The sequence below is a fragment of the Pavona decussata genome, unplaced genomic scaffold (assembly GCF_977016875.1).
Source record: "Pavona decussata unplaced genomic scaffold, jaPavDecu1.1 SCAFFOLD_403, whole genome shotgun sequence".
Classification (NCBI taxonomy): Eukaryota; Metazoa; Cnidaria; class Anthozoa; order Scleractinia; family Agariciidae; genus Pavona; species Pavona decussata.
In genome coordinates, this window is record NW_028145772.1 from 299,110 (window position 1) to 320,826 (window position 21,717).

The following is a 21,717-nucleotide window of genomic DNA, read 5'->3' on the forward strand; positions in this document are numbered from 1 at the left end:
CTGTAAGTGATCCCATCTCCATACGCATTGCCGTGGGAGAACTGTTTTGCGGTTCCCAACCAACAGCTACCACTTGCCTACGGTGGAGCTGGCGCTTAAAGGAGTGCCATGCACTCGCCACGGCAGTTGAGGGTCTCTGATACGCGGGTTTACCCCCGCTCTTTGACCAGACGGCTATACCATGCTGATGAGCCCCAATAAGGGCGAAACAGCTGTCCATGGCTGCCACTGCCCAGGTGATATGGTTGTGTGCATGCGTACGGTAATGGCCATACCACGGGGATGGTACGTGTGTCTCAGTGCTGATAAGTGTTGTTTACATTACTGGTGCCCAGATTGAGCAACATCTGTCCAATATTTCCCGAGATATTCTTGATCTTGTAATTTATACTGGCACTGAGACCATTTGTTCTGTGACGTCATCAGTTTTCGAACAAAATTTGAATATCCCTGTAACCAGAGAAAATATTTCAGAAACAAAAACGCTATTAATCGTCACTTTGAAAGGCCTTTCAAGGAAGCATACTTTTAAACTCTTTCATAACGCGTTAGAAACGCGTTTTGAAAGCGTTTCAACCGCGTTTTGAACGCGTTTTGAACGTGCTTTAAACTCGTTTAAGCTAGTTTTGAACTCGTTTTTGACGGGGTTTAAACGCGTTTTAAAGGGGTTTTGAACGCGTTTGAAACGTGGTTTGAACGCATTTCAAACGCGATTTAAACGGGTTTTGAAACTCGTTACGTTTAGAACGCCTTTGAAAAGCGTTTTGAACCAACCTCGTTCCCAGGGCCTTTTCCCTACCTTGGGAAAAGGCCCTGGGAACGAGGTTGGTTTTGAACGCATTTTAAATGCGTTTGAAACGGGTTTTGGTCGCGTTTTAAACGTGTTTTGGACGCGTTTTGTACGCGATTAAACACGTTTTGAACGGGTTTTGACCACGTTCAAAACTCGTTCAATGCATCTGGAACGCGTTTGAAAAGAGCCTGAAACGCGTCCAAAACGCATTTAAAAACGCCGGTTACACGCATTTTAGCCCCATTTTAAGCAAGTTAGATTCAATTTAAACGCTAATTATATGCATTTTACAACTTTGACGCATGTAAGACGCATTTAAAACTCAAGTTGTCAAATTCGTCTTGAATGTGTTTTAAAATTCGTGGAACTTGAGCTTACAATGTTGCTACCTGTTGCTCTATTTGGAGCCACGGAAAAAAACAGGAGTCAAAAAATAATGCAAGATTTTAAGTTAGAGAAACGAACAGGAATGTAATAACTAGTGAACTGATTGCTCAATTTGGAGCATAAATTCGTGTTTTATTGATTTTTTAAATCTTTATAATTCGTGAAATTTATTGACCATTTCACGCACTAAAACTAACCACCAACAGGTAGGAAAAAATGGGAATAAAAAAAATTATCGCCTGGGTTCCAGTTATATTCGGAATTTGAAACAAGCTCCAGTTTGTTTCAAATACTTGGTTAGCTATCGTTCATGATAAGCTTTGCGTTGTTTGCATAGCATTTTGAGCTCCATCTTTGTTGCCAATTTTGTCAAGACACTTAGCCAGGCAGTAAAATCCAAATGCACTGTCAGGTTTCAGTCTGGTTATCTAAAAACAAGAGTGTTTTAGACAATTATGATTGCAAGAAACGTTACCTATTAAACAAATTGCGTGCACACTGTGTAATAAACATTATCATGGTTAACTCAACCGTTTAAAATGAGATTTTATGACAATGGACATACTTTTAGACACTGAAAGTCTCTCCTTCGCGAACCCCCGTAGGGGCGGGAGCGATGAGAGGTGGCTATAAGATAGCTCGCAGTATGTTCCATTCAATTAGCAAACCTGCTTTACTTTCACCAATAAGGTGCAAAAATAATCGTTATTCGACTTGCTGGTGTTTTTTCCGCGCTTGGCGTGCGCCAGTTAAATGTTTGTACGAATTCAAATGGGCTGCACATTTTTTTTCGCATGGTATAAATCCGGGATTCAGTTGCATGCTTTTGTTTTGTTTGCAAAATTTCAGTTTTCGACGAAAAAACCCGAATTTTGAGTGGACGAGCACTTCACAATCGTGAGCTTGGGTATGGCCTGTAAATGAATAATTTTAAATAATAATATTTATTCATGAATAATATTTAAAAATATGAATAATATTTAAAAATATTAGCGTTGCATTATGGGATTGGAATTTCATAATAAATATGGCGGAAGGCGGAGAAGCCGAAGGAGACAGCGGAATCGAGGAGTTGCAGAAAGCTATAAAGTTGAATGGTCGTTATGTCGATCCCTGGGGTAACGGGGTGAGACCTTCAAAGGCTGATTTGTTCAGATGGCGGTTTAAAGAGAAAAGTGAACGTGGAATAGGGGGCACTTGGAGGAACCTTTATCGGTTCAATACTGAGGCAAGTCCCGGTGTCCTAATAAATTGTAAATAATAAAAGCTATCGATGGCTTCATTGCAATATTTTGAGCTTTGTTCATGTGTCGTATTGTAATCATAATACGTTAAAGACCGAATTTCCTAAAATGTGACACTTTATTTTTATTTGATTCTAGGAACTAGACAAAACTCTTCCTGTCTTGACCCCCAAGAGTGAGATTTTGGCATCACCCCCCTCAGATCAGATTCAAGTAACATGGCTGGGACATGCAAGTGTGCTTGTGCAAATGGATGGGCTCAATATATTAACAGATCCAAACTTCAGCACATATGCAGGGCCAAGCAAGGTCTTGAGTATCAAGCGCTACCGGCCGTCACCTTGTACTGTAGATGAACTTCCAAGAATTGATGCAGTTTGTATCAGCCACGACCACTATGATCATTTAGATTTCAATACTGTTAAAGATCTGAATCGAAGATTCGGCAAAGAGTTGCATTGGTTTGTTCCCAAGGGATTGAAAAATTGGATGATTGACAGTACATGTCAAAATGTCACTGAACTTGAATGGTGGGATGAGGCTGAATTCCCGAAGCGTGGTGACAGCGGAACTTCTGTGAAGTTTATCTTCACTCCTACCCAGCACTGGTGCCGCAGATCATTAACAGATGAAAATAAAGTGTTATGGGGAAGCTGGACTGTTGTGGGACCGAAACATAGATTCTTCTTTGCTGGAGATACTGGATACTGTAAGGGATTCAAGCAGATTGGAAAGAAATTTGGACCATTTGATTTTGCTGCCATACCTATAGGTGCTTATAAACCAAGGTTAGTTTCTATGGAACTTCAAATTTACGGTGAATATAGAGGAGCAAATTTCCTTGTGATACTAGCAGTTGCTGAAGGCAGTTACTAATGATGTATGGTTTTAGTTTGTTGTTGGGTTTTACAGTTTCCCTTCAGGACCCCTCCCTCCATCTCACTCTGTATACCCCCCCCCCCCCCACCTCCAACAAAAATTGAGTAAAAGTCCAGTTCTACCAGGATTTAGTATGAATCTACTAGCATTCTATTACAAATTTTTTTTTTTTTTATTGGCTATGCTACTCATTATCTATTCTGTTTCAGAGTACAGTGAGTAGCCTAACAGTGTGTGGTGGCTTTCTTTGCCCTCATTAACTCTCACGTGATAAAAATCTAGAGCTCATAATATATTTGTTAAAAACTGTGAGTCAACTCTCTGAGTCAACTCTCGCCTTGCAGACACCCCGTTATAGTGGACACCCCAATAACATTGACAGCACTTAAATCTCCCGCAAAAATAAATTACAGATGTTTGACTGAAATAAATTCCTGCTATAATTTACAGACTTTCGCTATTACAGTGCGACGTGCCTTACCGTGGCCACCCAACAAACATTTTTTTGCAAATTAGCCATAAAATGCAAAATGACATGTTTTCAATAGTTCGCTGTTGCATGACTTGCCTGTTGGACTTTGCAAGGAGGCGTGACCGTTAATCAAATTCGCATAATGACATGTTTTCAATAGTTCGCTGTTGCATGGCTTGCCTGTTGGACTTTGCAAGGAGGCGTGACCATTAATCAAATTTGCATATCCTGATTGTCTACCTTGTAAAAAACGTTTGTTGGGTGGCCATGGTATAAGGCACATCGCACTGTAAGGACACTAATGCCTGGTCCCGAGGCTGTCCGCAATAAAGGGAATTGACTGTATATACCTACTCTATTTAATTTAAGTCAGTTCTGTTCAATTCAATAATTTATTTGAACTGATCATCTAAATAACCAGATTAAAAAATTAAACAATAGAAACAATTTAAAAGAAAGCTACAAGTATGAAATACATGTACACAGTCACAGATGAAAGAATGAATACATGAGAGTCTATTAATGCAGTTATGTATTGGAACTTAAAGCAGTTGTGAAGAGAAAGCCTGAAAAAACAATTTCTTCACAATAATTATTAAGTTACACAGTCACATGACTGCAATGGCCAAGATCTCATTTTATTCAAGGTATAGAATGTTAGCTTTCTTGTTAGAGAAATCACATGTGTGGTTAAAATTAATTTATAAAATTGCCTAGTATGTTGCTAGCTTTTGACATCCGAGAGTGTTTTGCAGTTGGTGATGACAGGGTGGTATTACGTTCTGCACTGTAGGTGGTTTCTACGTTTCCAGCATGTTGATCCAACAGAAGCAGTCTGTATTCATGAAGATATTCAATGTCGTTTTTCACTAGGAATTCACTGGGGTACTTTTCCTACAGGATATGAGGTAATGAGTCTATAATTTAAATCACTTCTATTTTTGCTTTTCTCATTCATCTAGCTAAGGGCCAAAACTTTCCCTATCATTGTATGATTCTTGTTCAAAGGATGCTAGAGGAGGTGCTGTTTTTCAGGAAACTTACATGTATTTCGGTAGACATTTTGGTTTCAAAATGGGATGGGTCTTTGATAATAAAAGCAGCTAAACCCAAACAGTCCATGGGCCTACAATTAAAAGGGATAACTGATTTCTATCAATGACAACGACAACAATTTGTACCAAAATAGGCAAGAAATTATGATTAATCAATTTTGATTGAACAAGAAAGCTGGTAGCAGGGCACTTGAAACTACTATGCCAAGCTAAACTAGACAGTTGTGTGCCCCTTTAAAGGTTTACAGTTAATTTGTTTGGTCAGGTAGAAACAATAGATAAAATAATAAATAATTACAGCAATTAAATGAAAAAGGCGACAAGTCATACAAGTGTCTATGAATGTGAAGTAATATATTCTATGTTTCAGAGCGATGTTTTTCTTGGGGGAATCTTTTTTTTCGAAGAGACTTCATTCAGAAATTTACTGTTAACTGAAAGTAATTATGATATTATTTTTAGCACTATCTGGACCCTCCAAAAGATCTGCTTGAAGCACTCAAGTCCAAAGGAATTGCTGAAACAAGTTTCTTCACCTTAAAGCATGGAGAAACCAGAGTCATAAAATGAACATATCACAATAATAATATTCCCAATATTCCCCTTGTAGTACTCAAGGTGTTCAATGAACACAAAGTGCTTGCAAGAAATTGCCTTTTTCCTTGCCCAGTGGTTTTTGGATTAAATCCTTGTACATTATAAATTATTTTGCCCATTGAACAGTCGGGTGAGAAAATATAGTTGTACTTCTCCAAAGAGACTAAACATAATATTATATGGGATTTGAATCTGTGTTATGTAAAATTGTAGTTCCTTTTAAATTGTACATTTTTACTTTTTATTCAGGTGTTACATCTGTAGCATCATTCATTAGTAGATGTTGTTTATGAATTTAAAATGCATATATAAACAATAAATAAATAAATAATAACAAAACAAAACAAGAAAGACACTTATGATTATTATCATTAATTTTGCAAAGCTTCATTTCTGCCAGACCTGGGACAAACAACTAAAAGAATCAACATAAAAAAATGTGTACATGTCAACAGGCCCACTTGGCTGAAGTCTGGGCTGTGATTTACAAGGGGTGGCCTGCACTGTTCGCAATATCTTACATGGTTGGTCGAGAGGACAAAAGAACGAACAACAGAACAATGTTCCCAACCCAAAAAAACAATGCGGCTGCAGGTTATCAGGGTCTAGTGAAAATAGAGCTTTTGAAAGGTGTACATGTAGGTCTACTTATTTGCAAGGCTGGCGGTAAATGTCGGGTGAGGGAGGTGAGCCCCTCCTGTTATGCTAGCTTTTAGGGTCCCAGTGGAAATAATGGCCAGGGATTCTTTATGTTTGCAGTTCAAATTCAAGGAGAATCTGTTTTAAAAGCAAAGATTAAATCATTGGAGAAGTAATCCATACTGAACAAAACATCTTTCAATCATAAATAGTTTATTAACAAGCTCATAAGCCATCTGAATTAAGACAATGGCAATGATGGTAGACGTAAATTAAAGTCCTTTTGTTTTCTATGTTACAAGTTGTTTCTTAGTACAGTCTTAACTAGAATAATTATGGTTGAACCTCTCCTGACGCAAACCTCCACAACAGGGACGCCTCTTAATAATGACAGCCAAGATGTTCCTTGTATGTTTAGTTTAAATTGTTGCAGTTTTTATGGACAAAAATATTTTCCAAATGCTATACTTCTTTAAATAAGAAAACTCTTAGAAATCAAATATCTAACTAGAACTGCAGAATCAAAAATATTACAAAAAACCACTCCAAAAAATAATTATTAGTACAGCTAACTTCCAGTCATTCCATAAAAAAAACGGCCAAAAATAACCAACTTGCATTTTAATTTAAACTCCGACCTACAAAACCAAGAAGCTACAGTGTACACTGTACATCAATCAGAAATACACCATAAAATTATTACAGTAACTTAATATGTGTTCTACATGTACCTTGCATAACTGCCCACTTGGTGTTGATGAAAGTTGAAATTGAAGGGATTCCTGTATTTAAGGAGCATTATATCACTTTTTCAGTGAAATTTTTTTTTGCAGGATCTCGCCAATTCTTAACATATGGACTTGTTTGTAAAAATCAGAGAACAGCATTTTTCCTGTCAAAACAAGTCTGTAATTAAAATTAGCAAGATCCTGCAAAAAAAAAATTCACCAAAAAAGTGATATATGCCCCTTTCCTGGGAATCCCTTCAATATAACCAATACATCCTCACTACTAAACCAAGTTGTACAATACAAAAGAGGAGGTTGAATGTACTCAATATTTATTGCTAAGGACAAATTGTTGAAAAGTCATGCCATGTTTATTTTTGTTGAGAAGGCAAAACTCATAATAAGCTTCATGAGTTCTTGTTCTAGGAAATACATACACCTGTACATGCTATACAGATTTATGTTAAGATTTAAGATTACACACGAAAGAAGCCCAAGCAAAAAGGGCAATGAGATGTCGACTGCAACAGATTTTGCATCCAAGGAGATGAACCAGGCTGTGAAATTGAGACATAGCGACCACAGTCCTGACAGCATCTTGGTGATACATCAGCACAAACTGCAAAGGACACACAACACCGCTGCCATTTATGTCCTTTTAAACAAGTACCAAAGTTTAAGCTCTCAACAGGAATAGCACTTTCACATATTGGGCATTTTTCTCTAGCTGGGAGACTGACCATGGTTTGACCTCCATCCTCCAAATCAGCATTGTTGGCTTGAGTGGAGGTTGCGCTAGTGTCCATTTGTTCAATGGCTGATTGCTTGTCACCATTCACAGCTTCAGAATGGTTGCATTGAGTAGTCATCTGTATTTCTGCAGCATGATTGGCAGTTTCCTTGCTTTTACCTTGCAGCGAGGAAAGCATGTTTAGGCCATCAACATCATTGCAGGCTTGGTAGACTTGAGTTACTAACTCAAGCACAGCGGAATCTTTGTACTTCTTTACTAAAAAGTCGCATATTAACAATGCTGACACAGAGTCTGCAAGATTAACAGATCCCAGTTCTTGTCCTTCTAACCAGCTTTTCAATGCTGCAGTTGCCAAACGTCTGTACATGTCATTCAATGTACATTCAAGCTCTGCAGACCATTCTGTTAGCTGAGTTTTGTCCGGGTCCTGTTGGTCTTTCTGGGAGTTCAAAACCATTAGCGAAAGCAGATGCTGTCTCAATATTAGCTGAGTGTGAGAAAGTGTTTCCACATCCTTGGTGGAAACCAGATGATGAACCTCTTCTTTCACATTTGTGCATTTATGAATGAAGTATTGAAGTGCTTTGCATACATCCCACTTCTTATCCATCTTGATACGTTCATTGTTCAACAGCCGAGAGATTGACGCTGGTCCAAAAGCAATGTTTATGAACAGAACATGAATTTGATGTGATTCTAGAGATTGCAGTGTGCAAGTAGAGGGGGATAGGAATAATGTTATGAAGGCATCATTTGCAGATACCCCTATACCGCTACATAAGAAGCCTTTCTTGGTATCATAATCAACAGACCTCACTGATTTTGCATCATCTGATATAACTTGCACTGAGCCATCTAAACTGCAAGTAATAATAGTTCCATTTTGTGAGACAGCCAATCCGCTGATGGGCATTCTGTGGACTTTGGTGATTATCCTGTGGGTCGGCTTTTGCATAAGGACACCATCTTTCAAAGTCATTGAAAATAATACGACTGATGATCCTTTACATGCCGCAAGTTGATAACGACTACTATCGATCTTGGGCACTGATGGCAGCCATTCTAACCACTGTACTTGCATTTCATCCTTGTCACCCCACAGTGTATACTCTGCCACACCAGTGAAAGAGCCAGATGGCAATACTTTGATGCTAAACACTTTTACGTATCCATCTGTGCCACCCACAGCCAATAGACCTTGGTGGTTTGTAACTGGTTGCCAAGACAGGGAGCATGGCCACGACAGTTGGGTGTTTAGAAACCCTTTCAGTTGAACACCTTCTGGATTACCAATTCTCACAGGAACAGCCACTTTCCAAAAGATGATGTGACCACTTTGGTTCCCTGTCACCAACACGGCAAACTGGTTGTCCCCAACTGAGTCATTCAGTTCAAGAGAACAGTTGTCACTTGCAATGTGGTAAATTTCAGAAAACCAATGCAAACAAGTGAAGGCAAGCATTTGTGCTCGCTGGACAAACTGCAAATACTGGCTGTTGTTCGATACTTCGTCCATGTGATCAGGTGGAGTTGACACATTCACAGCTGTTTGCATTACGTCCTCATTGATCTTGAAGTTGTTCATCTTAAGATAATCGCACAGCACAGGCGACAGGACAAAGGCCTCCTTCCACTTGATACCCAGTGTTGGAGACAAATGGATCCGAAGCTGATGATCGGAAAAGAGCGTGGCAATGGCAGATCTCCCATTTCTGTCGCAATTCAGGGGAGACCACGCAACTTTTTGAAAACTCTTTGTGGTAAGAAGTGTAGTGTTAACGTTTGGATCCAAGTGCCATTCAGGGGATTCTTTACCAGTGGTGTGTTTTGGGTCAATTCCGACATCCACGTGGAACGTCTTCTTGGGACAAGGAATTGTCGTCTTTTCCAAATTCAAACTGGGGTGTAAAGGAGACGAAATTGGGGTGAGAACGTAAACACATTGATCAGTAATCACGGAAATTCGGCCATCTGGAGACCATGATATAGCGCCAGGATACGACGGAGAATAGCTAAGCTTTGCAGTTTCTATTGATTTTCCTTGTAAAGACTCAATGAACAACTGATCAAGAACGGCCGCCATGTTGCATTGCCTTACTCTTCTAAACCCCAGTCCCCCGCTTTTTCAATCAGGAGACATTAGAAGCCGGCTTACATAACCGAATTTCGGATTTCAGAAATATAAATCTTGCACCTGTGGACTTCATCTAGGACTGGAGTAGCTCATGATTTGGGGGTATAAACGGCTTTTTCTCCTGAAAAGCTAACATCACTAAAAGGTAAATTTCGCCATAGCTTTGTTCTATAGAGGATAAACTTATAAACGTTACACAAGCTTGTAATCGCTTGAGGTATTGAAGCCCAAACCCGACCCAAACTTAAGCTCATTTCGTTATTGAATTGTAATCTATTAGTATTATAGGCTTAAAATTAATATCGATCGGTAGGAACAGAAATGCTTCGATTTCTGAATGTAAAACTTGCGAGATATTTTGTACATAAAGTTCGTGTAGTCAACAGGAAAACGCGAGAATCAGTTTATATAAAGATTAGGTAATTAATTCACTCTTGGCTTGACTAGACTGTTCACAGTCCCCCTATTTTTCCGTGGGATTTTCGAGACTGGTACGCTTCGATGGAGCTGCCGCCATCTTGGTTTGTAAAAGCGAGCGCAATCTGGGGAGAGTGTCTAAACTACCGAGGGGAGGGGAGCGGAGTTGGGAGGCGGCAGGAAAAATAGGGAGACTGTAACAGCTTCTTACTGTCTCCTGTTCAAGGGGCGTGCCGAAACTTTGTCGCCTCGACTAATTGAATCAACTAAAAAATATACTCCCCAGAGATAAACATGTCAAATTGAAGGAAATACGATAGTCCTTGTTGCAGTACAGTTTCTGTACCATTTCGAAACAAAGTACAGTTGTGAAATAAAATAAAGTTGCGAAAGTCTTTCGAGTGAGGATAGGCATGAAAATACAGTACAGTACATCAGCTATTTGCAAAGTGAATTTCAATACAAACGGAACACATGCAGTAAAGCTAACAGTGAAACCTTCAGATACATGCCGCATTTGTAACATTTATTTTAAAATAGCAGTCGGTGATTTCGGGAAGCAAAACAAGTACATTTCCACATAAAATTTGGTTAAGATCACGAAAAGAGCTGGAGTTGTCAGCATTCCTCTAGCGGATCTTTTAAAAGCACATCTTGGAGTTGAAGTTGATCCACAAGATGGGACAGTGGGGAAATCTTCACGCGTTTGCTGCAGTGCTTGCGACGAAAGCCACGATCAGCAACGTTTCAATTGCTTTGTGTGTGTTGTTTCGCCCCAGAGAATTTTTAAAAAAGTTGTCCTTACAGTTTGCCATCTATTTCAAAGCAATCCAAAGAGACGGAAAACTGCAGTCTGCTGCCTGCCAAATGTCCGCTGATTTTCAACTGTTCTGAACCAGTTTCGTCCACCGAAACGACCCATACCGAGACAAATTTTACTCTGAATGTTTTGTTAGAAGATGCCAGCGAGTTTGTTTGTATACTGTGAGGCCTCCAAGCCGTCGAGACAAACAATTAAAATCAAAACATTCCCCACGATCTTCACAACATTACACGCCAGCCGTATCCAGTTTTAGAACTGGCGGTGAAAGATACGTCAGTCATGCTGTCAATGCTTCAGAACTACTATTGTCTAATTGACCAATGAGGTGTTGCCATTGCTGGTGCAACGCGAGACGGTGAGAAGCTGTTACAGTCCACCTATTTTTTCGCTTCCCCTCCCCCACTATACTAACACCCACTCCCGCTCCCCTCGATCCCAGATCGCGATCGCTTTTACAGACCAAGATGGCGGCAGTTCCATCGAAGCGTACCAGTCTCGAGAATCCCACGGAAAAATAGGGGGACTGTGAACTGTCTATGGCTTGACATCCTTTTCAACTGTCAATCAATCAATAATTTCATTGTGTATCAGACAGCTGACAATGGCGGCATCATCACAGGATACTGCTGGAAGTGATGAATATCCCAAAGCAAAGAGAGAAAATGGAGTGTTCAGTTTACCTTGGAAGGGAAGTCTGATGAGTACTTGGAATGTAATGAAATGGTTCCTGACATCACCAAACAACTCCAATGTACCAAGGCGCAGTGAGGTATGTTATTGTGTTTCTTGATTAACTTAGTTTTGGCTAAACACTATGCTTCCCTCTGTGTTGCATTAATGTTATGGTTACCGTAGTGTAATGATCAGTACTTCTGACTTGTGATCAGATATGACCTTTTGTTAGAAGCCAGGGGGAAGGGGGTGGGGGTGGTGTCAGCTACTCCCCTAGATTCTGGTACCTTTTAGGGGTGTTTTCAAAATTTTCTGACAAATTACACCCCCATCATTTTTATAGTGATCAAAACCTCCATGCTAATGGAGTATCACGCTTTTAACCTGGAGGATATTGATTGTTTGGTTCTTGAAAGTACACTTACACTTGCAACTTTGGGGTTTGAATTTGGGATTTCATCGATCAAGGGATTTTGTATTTCAACCACACCAAGTTACAGTAGGTCTTGACACCATTTTCTGAAAATCTTCCTTACTTAGAATTAAATGCCCGTGGGACCATGACAGAGAGAAAGTTTTCTTACTTTTAATTTACCAATAAGCTTTTTCTGTAATTTCCAAATATGAATCCCCAGTCACTTTCACATATGGCTTGAGTCCCATATAATTATATGTCCATATTCCAAATCAGCCCTGACTGTTCTGGAGTGTTTCTCAGATCCTGAGATAAAGGAATATTTTTCTTGTATAGGAATTAGACAAAACTTTGCCAGTTCTAAAACCAGACAAAGCGACGTTAGATTCACCTCCACCAAGTGATATCCAAGTTACATGGATTGGCCACGCCACAGTGCTAGTCCAAATGGATGGTCTAAATATCCTGACGGATCCTATTTTCAGTGACTATTGTGGACTGGCTCGTATGGTTGGAGTGAAACGCTATCGTCCTGTCCCTTGCACCATTGATGAGCTTCCTGATATTGACGCCGTTTGTATCAGCCATAACCACTATGATCACCTTGACTATCCAACAGTGTGTACGCTGAACAAGAGATTTGGAGATAAAATTCACTGGTTTGTGCCAATGGGACTAAGTTCATGGATGAAGGATAGCGGCTGTGAAAATGTTGTAGAACTTGAATGGTGGGAAGAACATGCTCACCCTAAATTTACAGAAGGAAGAAAAGCTGTAAAGTTTGCTTTTACTCCAGCACAACACTGGTGTCGCAGGGGAATAAATGACAAGAACACGGTTTTATGGGGGAGCTGGTCGGTAATTGGTCCACGTAACAGGTTCTTCTTTGCTGGTGACACTGGTTACTGCGGCATATTCAAACAGATTGGCAAGAGATATGGACCATTTGATCTGGCGGCAATTCCCATTGGTGCATATAAGCCAAGGTAAACATCCTATTGTGGTTAGGTGTCCTGTGTCTTAAGACCAGACAGGACTCCTAAACTGTGATTCCAACAAACTAGACACAATGAGAAAAGTGATCATAATAAATTCTTTAACTGAAGATCATCATGATGAGGTAAGGACTACTAAACTAAAAAATCCAGGCCCAGTCGATAGTTTGAGGAAAAATAAAATACATTTATTCAGATAATTTTTTTAATTATATACATGTATACCCCTCACCTAGAGCACCTGTCCTCTTTTACTGAGGGTGCGTTCCATTGACCTTATTCTGGAATAGGAATACTTAGTCAACGATGACAAGAAATCCCTCATAAGAGGTTTCAGGAGTTACTGGAGAATGAGACAGCTCTTAAATCATCATGTATCAGTAAAAGTTTGCAGAAATGTCTTTCCAAATTACTTAAAAGGAGAAATATAACAGCTATAACCGCTTATTCTTATTCCGGAATAAGGTCAATCGAACAGAATCTAAGGCAATTAGTCTTCTAACCAGACAGATTTTAAAATTTAAGTCGTGTAGAGGCACTTAATTCTTTCACTTCTAAAGCAAACAAAATTTTTTATATGTTATTAATTTTTGTGTGTGTGTACTAAATCGTAGAGGTCTTATGGAATTCCAACATGTTGACCCGCAAGCTGCAGTCGAAATTCATGAGGACATCAAATCAAACTTCTCCCTTGGAATTCACTGGGGAACCTTTAATTTGTCCTATGAGGTAAACAATATACACTTAATGTATGGTCCCGAGGGAAACAGTTAGTTTTGTTTTCCCGAGAGTCCTGATGTTTCCCGAATCAAAGTCGAGTGAAACATCAGGACTCGAGGGAAAACAAAACTAACTAGTTTCCCGAGGGACCATACATTAAGTGCTTTGTTATATATTTACATGTAGACTTTCCCTTCAACAATTACAGCAAAACAAACAAACAAAAAACCAAGAGGGCAACAACTGCAGAATTGTATCCTGGTTGGAATACATTTGTATTTGATCAGGGGCAGGTGACCAAGAGTCAACCAATCACAGTGCTCGTTTTGTTGAGTGAAAGTCTAGGTATATAACAATGTATTTAAAGTCCTCTGATAAACATTATTTCATCTCAGTGGGGGTTGAAACAGGGAATGACGAAACCGTAGAGGGTGGGGCTCATAATTATCCAGATGATTGGTGATTGATTCCATAGGAGTTTTCATCAAATTATTTTTCTTTCCACTCTTAAGAGTAGTTTTACTTTCTTGTGGTGAATCAGTTTCCAAGTAAAATGTTATGATCATGAGTCTATCATAAAGTTGCTCTAAAGGCCTGGGTATAAAGGTCTCCAATTTGGTTTAACACACCTGTAAATATCAGGGTTTTAACAAAAGGGGGCGAATATTAGAAAATTAAAAGTAATTCAGTGTTTTCCACATACTGACTTTTAATCTCTACAACAGTTGGGTTAAAATAATATTGTCCAATAAAATATGTATTTAACCCTTTAAAACTCAATAGTTACCAGCCTCTGATTTCTCCTCACGATTAACACTGCTTGATTAAAAAAGTACAGGGGCCCGTTTCTTGAAAGTCCCGGTAACTTATTGGGCCTGATAACTATATTTTAAATGTTTTTTCGGTGAGTACACAGTGATTACAGACATGGTACTTGGCCAATGTTTTCATACAGTTACAAGATTTTAAAATTTAGTATTCAAAAATTGACTTCCGCTAAGGAACATTTATCACCAAAATCACTTATCGGGCCCAGTAAGTTACCGGGACTTTCGAGATACCGGCTCCTGGTCACGATGATGTCATAATACAGTGTAAGGGAAGTGATCACCAAAGATGAAATGTTCCAATACTTAAACATTAATTCTCCCAGCTAGTACAATGATGTCCACTCCTATTTCCCAGAAATAATGTAAAACAGACATGCCTCTTGCCCATTCATCTGGCAAGGACATCCTCACATCTGGAAACCAGTGAGGAGCATATGCCTGTTGCAATTGGGTATTTTTGGTTGAAGCTTATGTACAGTTTGTCACAAATATTATAACTATTAAATTTTTTTGGTGGAAACTTCCATAATATGTGATGAACCTTTACATTGGCTGCATGTGGATTATGCTAAAGAAATATTCTTAAATTGTGGCTTGCTAATAAAGAATGACAATGTGCTACATACCTAGATAATTTAATCCTGGTAAGTCAATTCACTTGTATTATCTTTACTTCAATCTCTTCTTTGTGGAACATGCAATTCTTAATTATTTCTAATAATTACATTAATTTTACTTGTCATTAAAATTGCCTAATTTTCCTAAGTACTTTTATTTTTTTCCCTTTCAATTAGTACTACCTTGCACCACCACAGGAGTTAAATGAAAAACTTGACAATGAAGGAATTCCAAGAAAAGAATTCATCACCACAAAACATGGTGAGACAAAAGTCATCACTAAGGATGATACAGAGCTAGCTCAGGAACGGCGTGCTGGTAAAGGATCTGTGTTTGAATCTTCTATTTAGCTGTGAGGAAAAAATGTGCTCTAATATGCACAGGTTCACAAATATATTGTGAAATATTATGAACATTTTCTCCTGAAGTTAAATTATTAGTTATACCATTTAAGTTAGTTTGGTAGTTTATAAAGTAAATATAAGAGGTGACCATTTGAAATCACCAAGTGCTTTACTGTGGTTTCCTTTCAAATGGCAATCTTTTTTTACCTGGTAAATTGCTAGGTAGTCATTGTAAATGATCAAATTTGTACTTTGAAACTTTCAGTAGTATTAAGAATGAAATAATTACTTGTACTTTAAGTACCATGCACAATCATTTGTGCTTGACAAGTTTATACAGGTTTTAAGAAAGCTGTGTATTAAACGAATTGACTATTATATAGCCACATTTATTGCACCGATGTTAATTATCTATGATTTCATACTGGGTATATTTATTAATAAATAATATATCTAGACCTACTTAAGGATGTATAAATTTAACTAAGTTAGAGTTAAATACTTGGCACTGAAAGACATTAAAAATTATTTTACTCAAAATTCTAAACAGCTATCTAATGTGTTTTATTGTCAACTCTAGCACTAGCAAAGCTGCCTTAGATACTTTGATTAGCATGTAAATATATATACATAAAATGAACTTTGTCAACATACACTGTAATGCCAAAATGCCTTACACTTCGGTGAGAGCTACTAGAAAAGGCAAGGGAGCCTTCCTTTAATCATTTGAATTTCAATCTCTCAGGCAATGATTAGGTTTCAAAAGCATTCAAATTTCAATCTCAGGCATTGTTTAGCTTACAAGAGCATTTGTCTTCAATTACCAGTTCTTATATCTTATGTAATGTTTAAAACACGAGCAGTGGTGTTTTATCGGGATTTAAAACCACAAGGCGCAGCAGAGTGGTTTTAGACCCGATAAAACACGTGCTGCAAGTTTTTTGAACGGCTTCAAAAACATTCCTGGAAAAGCGTGTGTCAAGAGAGTTCATAGCAATGATGCTTATATACGAGAAAAACATTAAACACCGCATATGAATAAGGAGGAGGTTTTATCGGGTTTTAAAACCACTGCATGTGATGTTTTGTCAACCTTTTGATAGGTCAATGCGCTTATGAATTATTAATGAGTTTTTGAAGGTTGGGTTTAATTTAAATTGTTTCTTGCCACTGAGTCCAGCCACTTGTTCTTGAAACCTACACATGTACCATATGAATATATAAGCAAATTCTTTTAAAACATTCATTTTCTTCGTGGCTGATGAAGTTCTGTTGGCCCGATTGAAATATTTTATCATTTTTACAGAACATTTACCTTTTACTACTCTTATCCAATCTGCATCCAGATACAATTTTCTATTTTTCATTTGTGATCCCAGAGCAGGAAAGCAACGTTTAACTTAATTTTTTTTTTTTTTTTTGATGAAATGAAGTTTTTGCATTTTAGTTAATTAATGTACACACATTATAAGGCCATTCAGGTCTAATAGTTCGAAAACAGTGTACTTATTTTACCTTTTTAACCATAATAGAATAATGTAGTAATCATTCTACTGTATTAGGCAAAAATTATATACAGTATAATACAGTGTTATGCCCAGCTGTCTTGATGTGTGATTCACTGTCGCAGATCCAAAACTTTGAAGACAATCGGGCAAAATTTTAAAGCAGGAACCCGGAGAGAAAATGTCTCATTTGGTTGTTTGAAAATCTTGTGTTCATTCACTAGAAAACAGAAAATCAACAGGGAGTTGGGGGCCAGGCCCCATGACCATTGTGTACCAAGGGGGGGCTCAGCTATGTTCCTGACTTTTTTGGGCTGTTGGACATTTTTGGAGTGCAGTTTATTTTATTTATTTCATCAGCTTTATTGGACACATCAAAATGAATACAAGGAACAAGACAGAGGTACAAGAAACAAAATGACTGGTCCAAAGGGTATTGCGCAAAACGGGACAACGAGACCCATGCGAGGTGCAACCCCTTAAACACCATAAAACATATAAGAAACATTAAAAAGCTTAAGCACGGTGGCAAGGGCAGTCTCTTGTAAGAGACCATGTACAAGGCAGGTCAATATCGTACGTGGAGTCCAACGAAGTGGCATATGTGACGTGCAGAAAATTTATAGGCTGGCAAAATGTTCAGGTGAGGCAACGTTACACATAGTATTCCAGAGTTGCCGTACAATTCTATAAAAATATGAAGAATGAGAAGTGGAGGTTCTGGGACAAACTGGTTTCGAATTAGAGACGGATTCAGGGAGCGAGACCGACCGTCCATGAGAAACGAAGGTGAAAAATTGATTAACGTTTAAGTAATGTTTAAAACACGAGCAGCAGTGTTTTACCGGGATTTAAAACCACGAGGCGCAGCCGAGTGGTTTTAGACCCGATAAAACACGTGCACCGAGTTTTTTGAACGGCTTCAAAAACAATCCAGGAAAAGCGTGTGTCAAGAGAGTTCATTACAATGATGTTTTTGTGAACGTTGGAAATTAGCATACAAGAAAAACATTAAACACCGGATACTCATAAGGAGGAGGTTTTTATCGGGTTCTAAAACCACTGTACGTCATGTTTTATCGACTATTGGATAGGTCAATGGGCTTATGAATTATTAATAAGTTTTGAAGTCAGTTTTAGCATAATAGGACTTTTTTTTTAGGATCTAAACAATGTGGCCCTATGCTTTTCTCCATGTCACTAATATACCTGATTATATATCCCACCTTGGGACTCTGTACATCTGCCACTGATGTATCATCAATATTTATTTATACCTCAGGATACTCGTGAATATTGTTGATTGTTTTGGAGCACAACAGCAGCGGATTTTAATTTTTTTTTTTTTTTTTTTTTTTTTTTCACTGTATCACCAATAGGTGGTTTGCAACCAATCCCTGGAGATCCAAAAAGAGAACGGTATGGCGGCCATGTTGGATTACAAAACAAAAGGTTCTGTCATCCAACATGGCTGCCACACCATTGTCTTTTGGATTTCTAGGGATTGGTTGCCAACCACCTATAAAGATCTTGTATAGTTAGGGGTCATGGAACGTAGTTCTTAGTGCTGGTGACACTGTTCAGATAAGTATATCGAGATGATCGTTCGTTGTAAGTTAAGGTTAGTGCTCCATACACCCGATTGCATCAAACCAGCGTGTCAGTTTAAACAGTTTAAATATCTTTACTTCCCTTTTTTCCAAACCAGCAGTTCTTTACTTCTGTTGTTGTTCTCACCATTCTCTGGGTTGTTGCGCTTATCTAATGATAGTTCTAGCTGTTAGAATTGTCGCAGTTCTTTATTAGGTCCCCACGTAGTCTGAACTGGGCTTTGTGGGTTATTGTGGTTCTCCTTGTTCTGCTAATCTTATGGGCCCGGTTGTTTAAAAGCCGATTAACATTAATCCCCGATTAAAAGTTAACCGAAGTTTTCATTTCGTCTGTTAAAAATGCATTACAAAGCATTTTTAGTTGAAAATAACGCCCTCACAAAGACTTTTATTTGTTTTAATTCTGTTTCTGACTCTCACCCTGACTTCATCTTTTCTGGGCTATTTCTTTGTCTCTAGTCCCTTGGGAGGCATAAAACGTGTCTCAGAGGACATTTTCGGACACACTGATTCGATTCGATACTTTTAAATAAATATTTGTATTTCGACCAAAAATCGACTCTTTGCCAAGGGGTAAGTCCATGCTTTTTGGCCAAAAATGAGCAACTTTTCAAGTCGGCATTTTTCACTTGTTTATGTCCCTAGGGATCTCGGCGTGTCAAAAAAACTCCCTTGGAAATCATTTTTAAGTGGAAATAACGCCCTGAAAAAAACTTTTCTGTTTCTCTCCCACCCTGAATTCATCATTTCTGGGCTTTTTCTTTTTCCTCGGTCCCTTGGGAGGCCTAAAACGTCTCTCAATGGACATTTTCGGACACACTGAATTGATTCGATGGTTTTAAAAGAATATTTGTATTTCGACCAAAAATCGACTCTTTGCCAAAGGGTAAGTCCATGCTTTTTGGCCAAACAGGAGCACACTTTCAAGTGGGCATTTTTCACTTGTTTATGTCCCTAGGGAACTTGGCGTGTCAAAAAACTCCCTTGGAAATCACTTTTAAGTGAAAAAAACGCCCTGACGAAGACTTTTCTCTTTCTCTCCCACCCTGAATTCATTTTTCTGGGCTATTTCTTTGTCCCTGGTCCCTTGGGAGGCCTAAAACGTGTCTTAATGGACATTTTCGGACACACTGACTCGATTGGATGCTTTTAAAAGAATATTTGAAGTTCGACCAAAAATCGACTTTTTACCAGGGTTAAATCCATTCTTTTTGGCCAAAAACGAGCAAATTTTCAAGTGGGCATTTTTCACTTGTTTATGTCCCTAGGGATCTCGGCGTGTCAAAAAAACTCCCTTGGGAATCATTTTTAAGTAAAAATAACGCCCTGAAAAAGCCTTTTCTATTTCTCTCTTACCATGATGTCATCTTTTCTGAGCTATTTCTTTGTCCCTGGTCCTTTGGGAGGCCTAAAACGTGTCTCAGGGGACATTTTTGGACACACTGACTCGATTGAATGCTTTTAAAAAAATATTTGTATTTCGACAAAAATATCGACTTTTTGTTAAGGGTTAAGTCCATGCTTTTTGTCCAAAAATGAGCAACTTTTCAAGTCGGTATTTTTCACTTGTTAATGTCCGTAGGGATCTACGCGTGTCAAAAACCTCCCTTGGGAATAATTTTTAAGTGGAAATAACGCCCTGACAAGGACATTTCTGTTTCTCTCTCACCCTGACGTCATCTTTTCTGGGCTATTTCCTTGTCCCTGGTCCCTTGGCAGGCCTAAAACGTGTCGAAGTTGACATTTTTGGACACACTGACTCAAATTGCTGCTTTTAAAAGAATATTTGTATTTCGACCAAAAATCGTCTTTTTCCCAAGAGGTAAGTCCATGCTTTTTGGCCAAAGATGAGCAAACTTTCAAGTCGGCATTTTTTACTTGTTTATGTCCCTAGGGATCTCAGCGTGTCAAAAAACTTCCTTGGGAATCATTTTCAAGTGGAAATATTGCCCTGCCAATAAATTTTCTGTTTCTCTCCCACCCTGAATTCATCTTTTCTGGGCCATTTCTTTGTCCCTGGTCCCTTGGGAGGCCTAAATCGTTACGCAGTTGCCATTTTCGGACACACTGAATCGATTGGATCCTTTTAAAAGAAAATTTGTATTTCGACCAAAAATCGACTTTTTGCCAAGGGGTAAGTCCATGCTTTTCAGCCAAAAATGAGCAAATTTTAAACTCGGCATTTTTCCCTTGTTTATGTCCCTAGGAATCTCGGCGTGTCAAAAAACTCTCTTGGGAATCAGTTTTAATCAAATTAACGCCCTGACAAAGACTTTTCTGTTTGCCTCTCAGCCTGACTTTATCTTTTCTGGGCTCTTTCTTTGTCCGTGGTCCCTTGGGATGCCTAAAACGTGTCTCAGGGGACATTTTCCGTCACACTGATTCGATTAAATGCTTTTAAGAGAATATCTGTATTTGGACCAAAAATCGACTTTTTGCCAAGGGGCTAGTCCATGGTTTTTGGCCAAAAAGGAGCAAAGTTTCAAGTGGGCATTTTTAACTTGTTTATGTCCCTAGGGATCTCAGTGTGTCAAAAAACTCTCTTGGGAATCTTTTTGAAGTGGAAATAACGCCCTGACAAAGACGTTATTGTTTCTGTCTCACCCGACTTCATCTTTTTCTAGGCAATTTCTTTGTCCGTGGTCCCTTAGGAAGCCTAAAACGTGTCTCAGGAGACATTTTGCGACACACTGATTCAATTAAATGCTTTTAAAAGAATATTTGTATTTGGACCAAAAATCGACTTTTTGCCAAGGGATAAGTCCATGCTTTTTGGCCAAAAATGAGCAAATTTTCAAGTGGGCATTTTTCACTTGTTTATGTCCCTAGGAATCTCAGCGTGTCAAAAAAACGGCCTTGGGAATCTTTTTGAAGTGGAAATAACGCCCTGACAAAGACTTTTCTGTTTCTCTCTTACCCTAAATTAATCTTTTCTAGGCTATTCCTTTGTTCTTGTCCCTTAAGAGGCCTAAAACGTGTCTCAGGGGACATTTTCGGACACACTGATTCGATTAAATGCTTTTAAAAGAATATTTGTATTTGGATCAAACATCGACTTTTTGGCAAGGGGTAAGTCCATGCTTTTC

General features: G+C 38.6%; 3 protein-coding genes across 3 annotated transcripts; 2 read left to right on the top strand and 1 right to left on the bottom strand.

The window, feature by feature from the left end:
- The first annotated feature begins 2,196 nt into the window (after positions 1-2,196).
- LOC146451076 (N-acyl-phosphatidylethanolamine-hydrolyzing phospholipase D-like) lies at positions 2,197-6,359 on the top strand. Its single transcript, XM_085099595.1, has 4 exons — positions 2,197-2,408; positions 2,563-3,212; positions 4,569-4,683; positions 5,293-6,359. Exons 1-4 carry the CDS (start codon positions 2,208-2,210, stop codon positions 5,398-5,400), a joined length of 1,074 nt encoding a protein of 357 aa, XP_084955721.1. The 5' UTR covers positions 2,197-2,207; the 3' UTR covers positions 5,401-6,359.
- Positions 6,360-6,988: 629 nt separating this feature from the next.
- On the bottom strand, positions 6,989-9,753 carry LOC146451077 (general transcription factor 3C polypeptide 4-like). The gene has a single exon (XM_085099623.1). The coding sequence runs from the start codon at positions 9,629-9,631 to the stop codon at positions 7,271-7,273; it is 2,361 nt and encodes a 786-aa protein (XP_084955749.1). The 5' UTR covers positions 9,632-9,753; the 3' UTR covers positions 6,989-7,270.
- On the top strand, positions 9,727-17,116 carry LOC146451078 (N-acyl-phosphatidylethanolamine-hydrolyzing phospholipase D-like). Its single transcript, XM_085099624.1, has 5 exons — positions 9,727-9,827; positions 11,514-11,691; positions 12,346-12,995; positions 13,619-13,733; positions 15,349-17,116. The coding sequence occupies exons 2-5, from the start codon at positions 11,524-11,526 to the stop codon at positions 15,520-15,522; spliced, it is 1,107 nt and encodes a 368-aa protein (XP_084955750.1). The 5' UTR covers positions 9,727-9,827; positions 11,514-11,523; the 3' UTR covers positions 15,523-17,116.
- The last annotated feature ends 4,601 nt before the right edge of the window (positions 17,117-21,717 follow it).

Bases quoted from the DNA above. Each gene is read 5' to 3' on its own strand.
- LOC146451076 (XM_085099595.1), top strand. From the start codon at position 2,208: ATGGCGGAAGGCGGAGAAGCCGAAGGAGACAGCGGAATCGAGGAGTTG. The intron at 2,409-2,562 runs GCAAGTCCCGGT...ATTTGATTCTAG, and splicing joins TTTATCGGTTCAATACTGAG to GAACTAGACAAAACTCTTCC. The intron at 3,213-4,568 runs GTTAGTTTCTAT...TCTGCACTGTAG, and splicing joins ATAGGTGCTTATAAACCAAG to GTGGTTTCTACGTTTCCAGC.
- LOC146451077 (XM_085099623.1), bottom strand. From the start codon at position 9,631: ATGGCGGCCGTTCTTGATCAGTTGTTCATTGAGTCTTTACAAGGAAAA.
- LOC146451078 (XM_085099624.1), top strand. From the start codon at position 11,524: ATGGCGGCATCATCACAGGATACTGCTGGAAGTGATGAATATCCCAAA. The intron at 11,692-12,345 runs GTATGTTATTGT...TTTCTTGTATAG, and splicing joins ATGTACCAAGGCGCAGTGAG to GAATTAGACAAAACTTTGCC. The intron at 13,734-15,348 runs GTAAACAATATA...CCTTTCAATTAG, and splicing joins CCTTTAATTTGTCCTATGAG to TACTACCTTGCACCACCACA.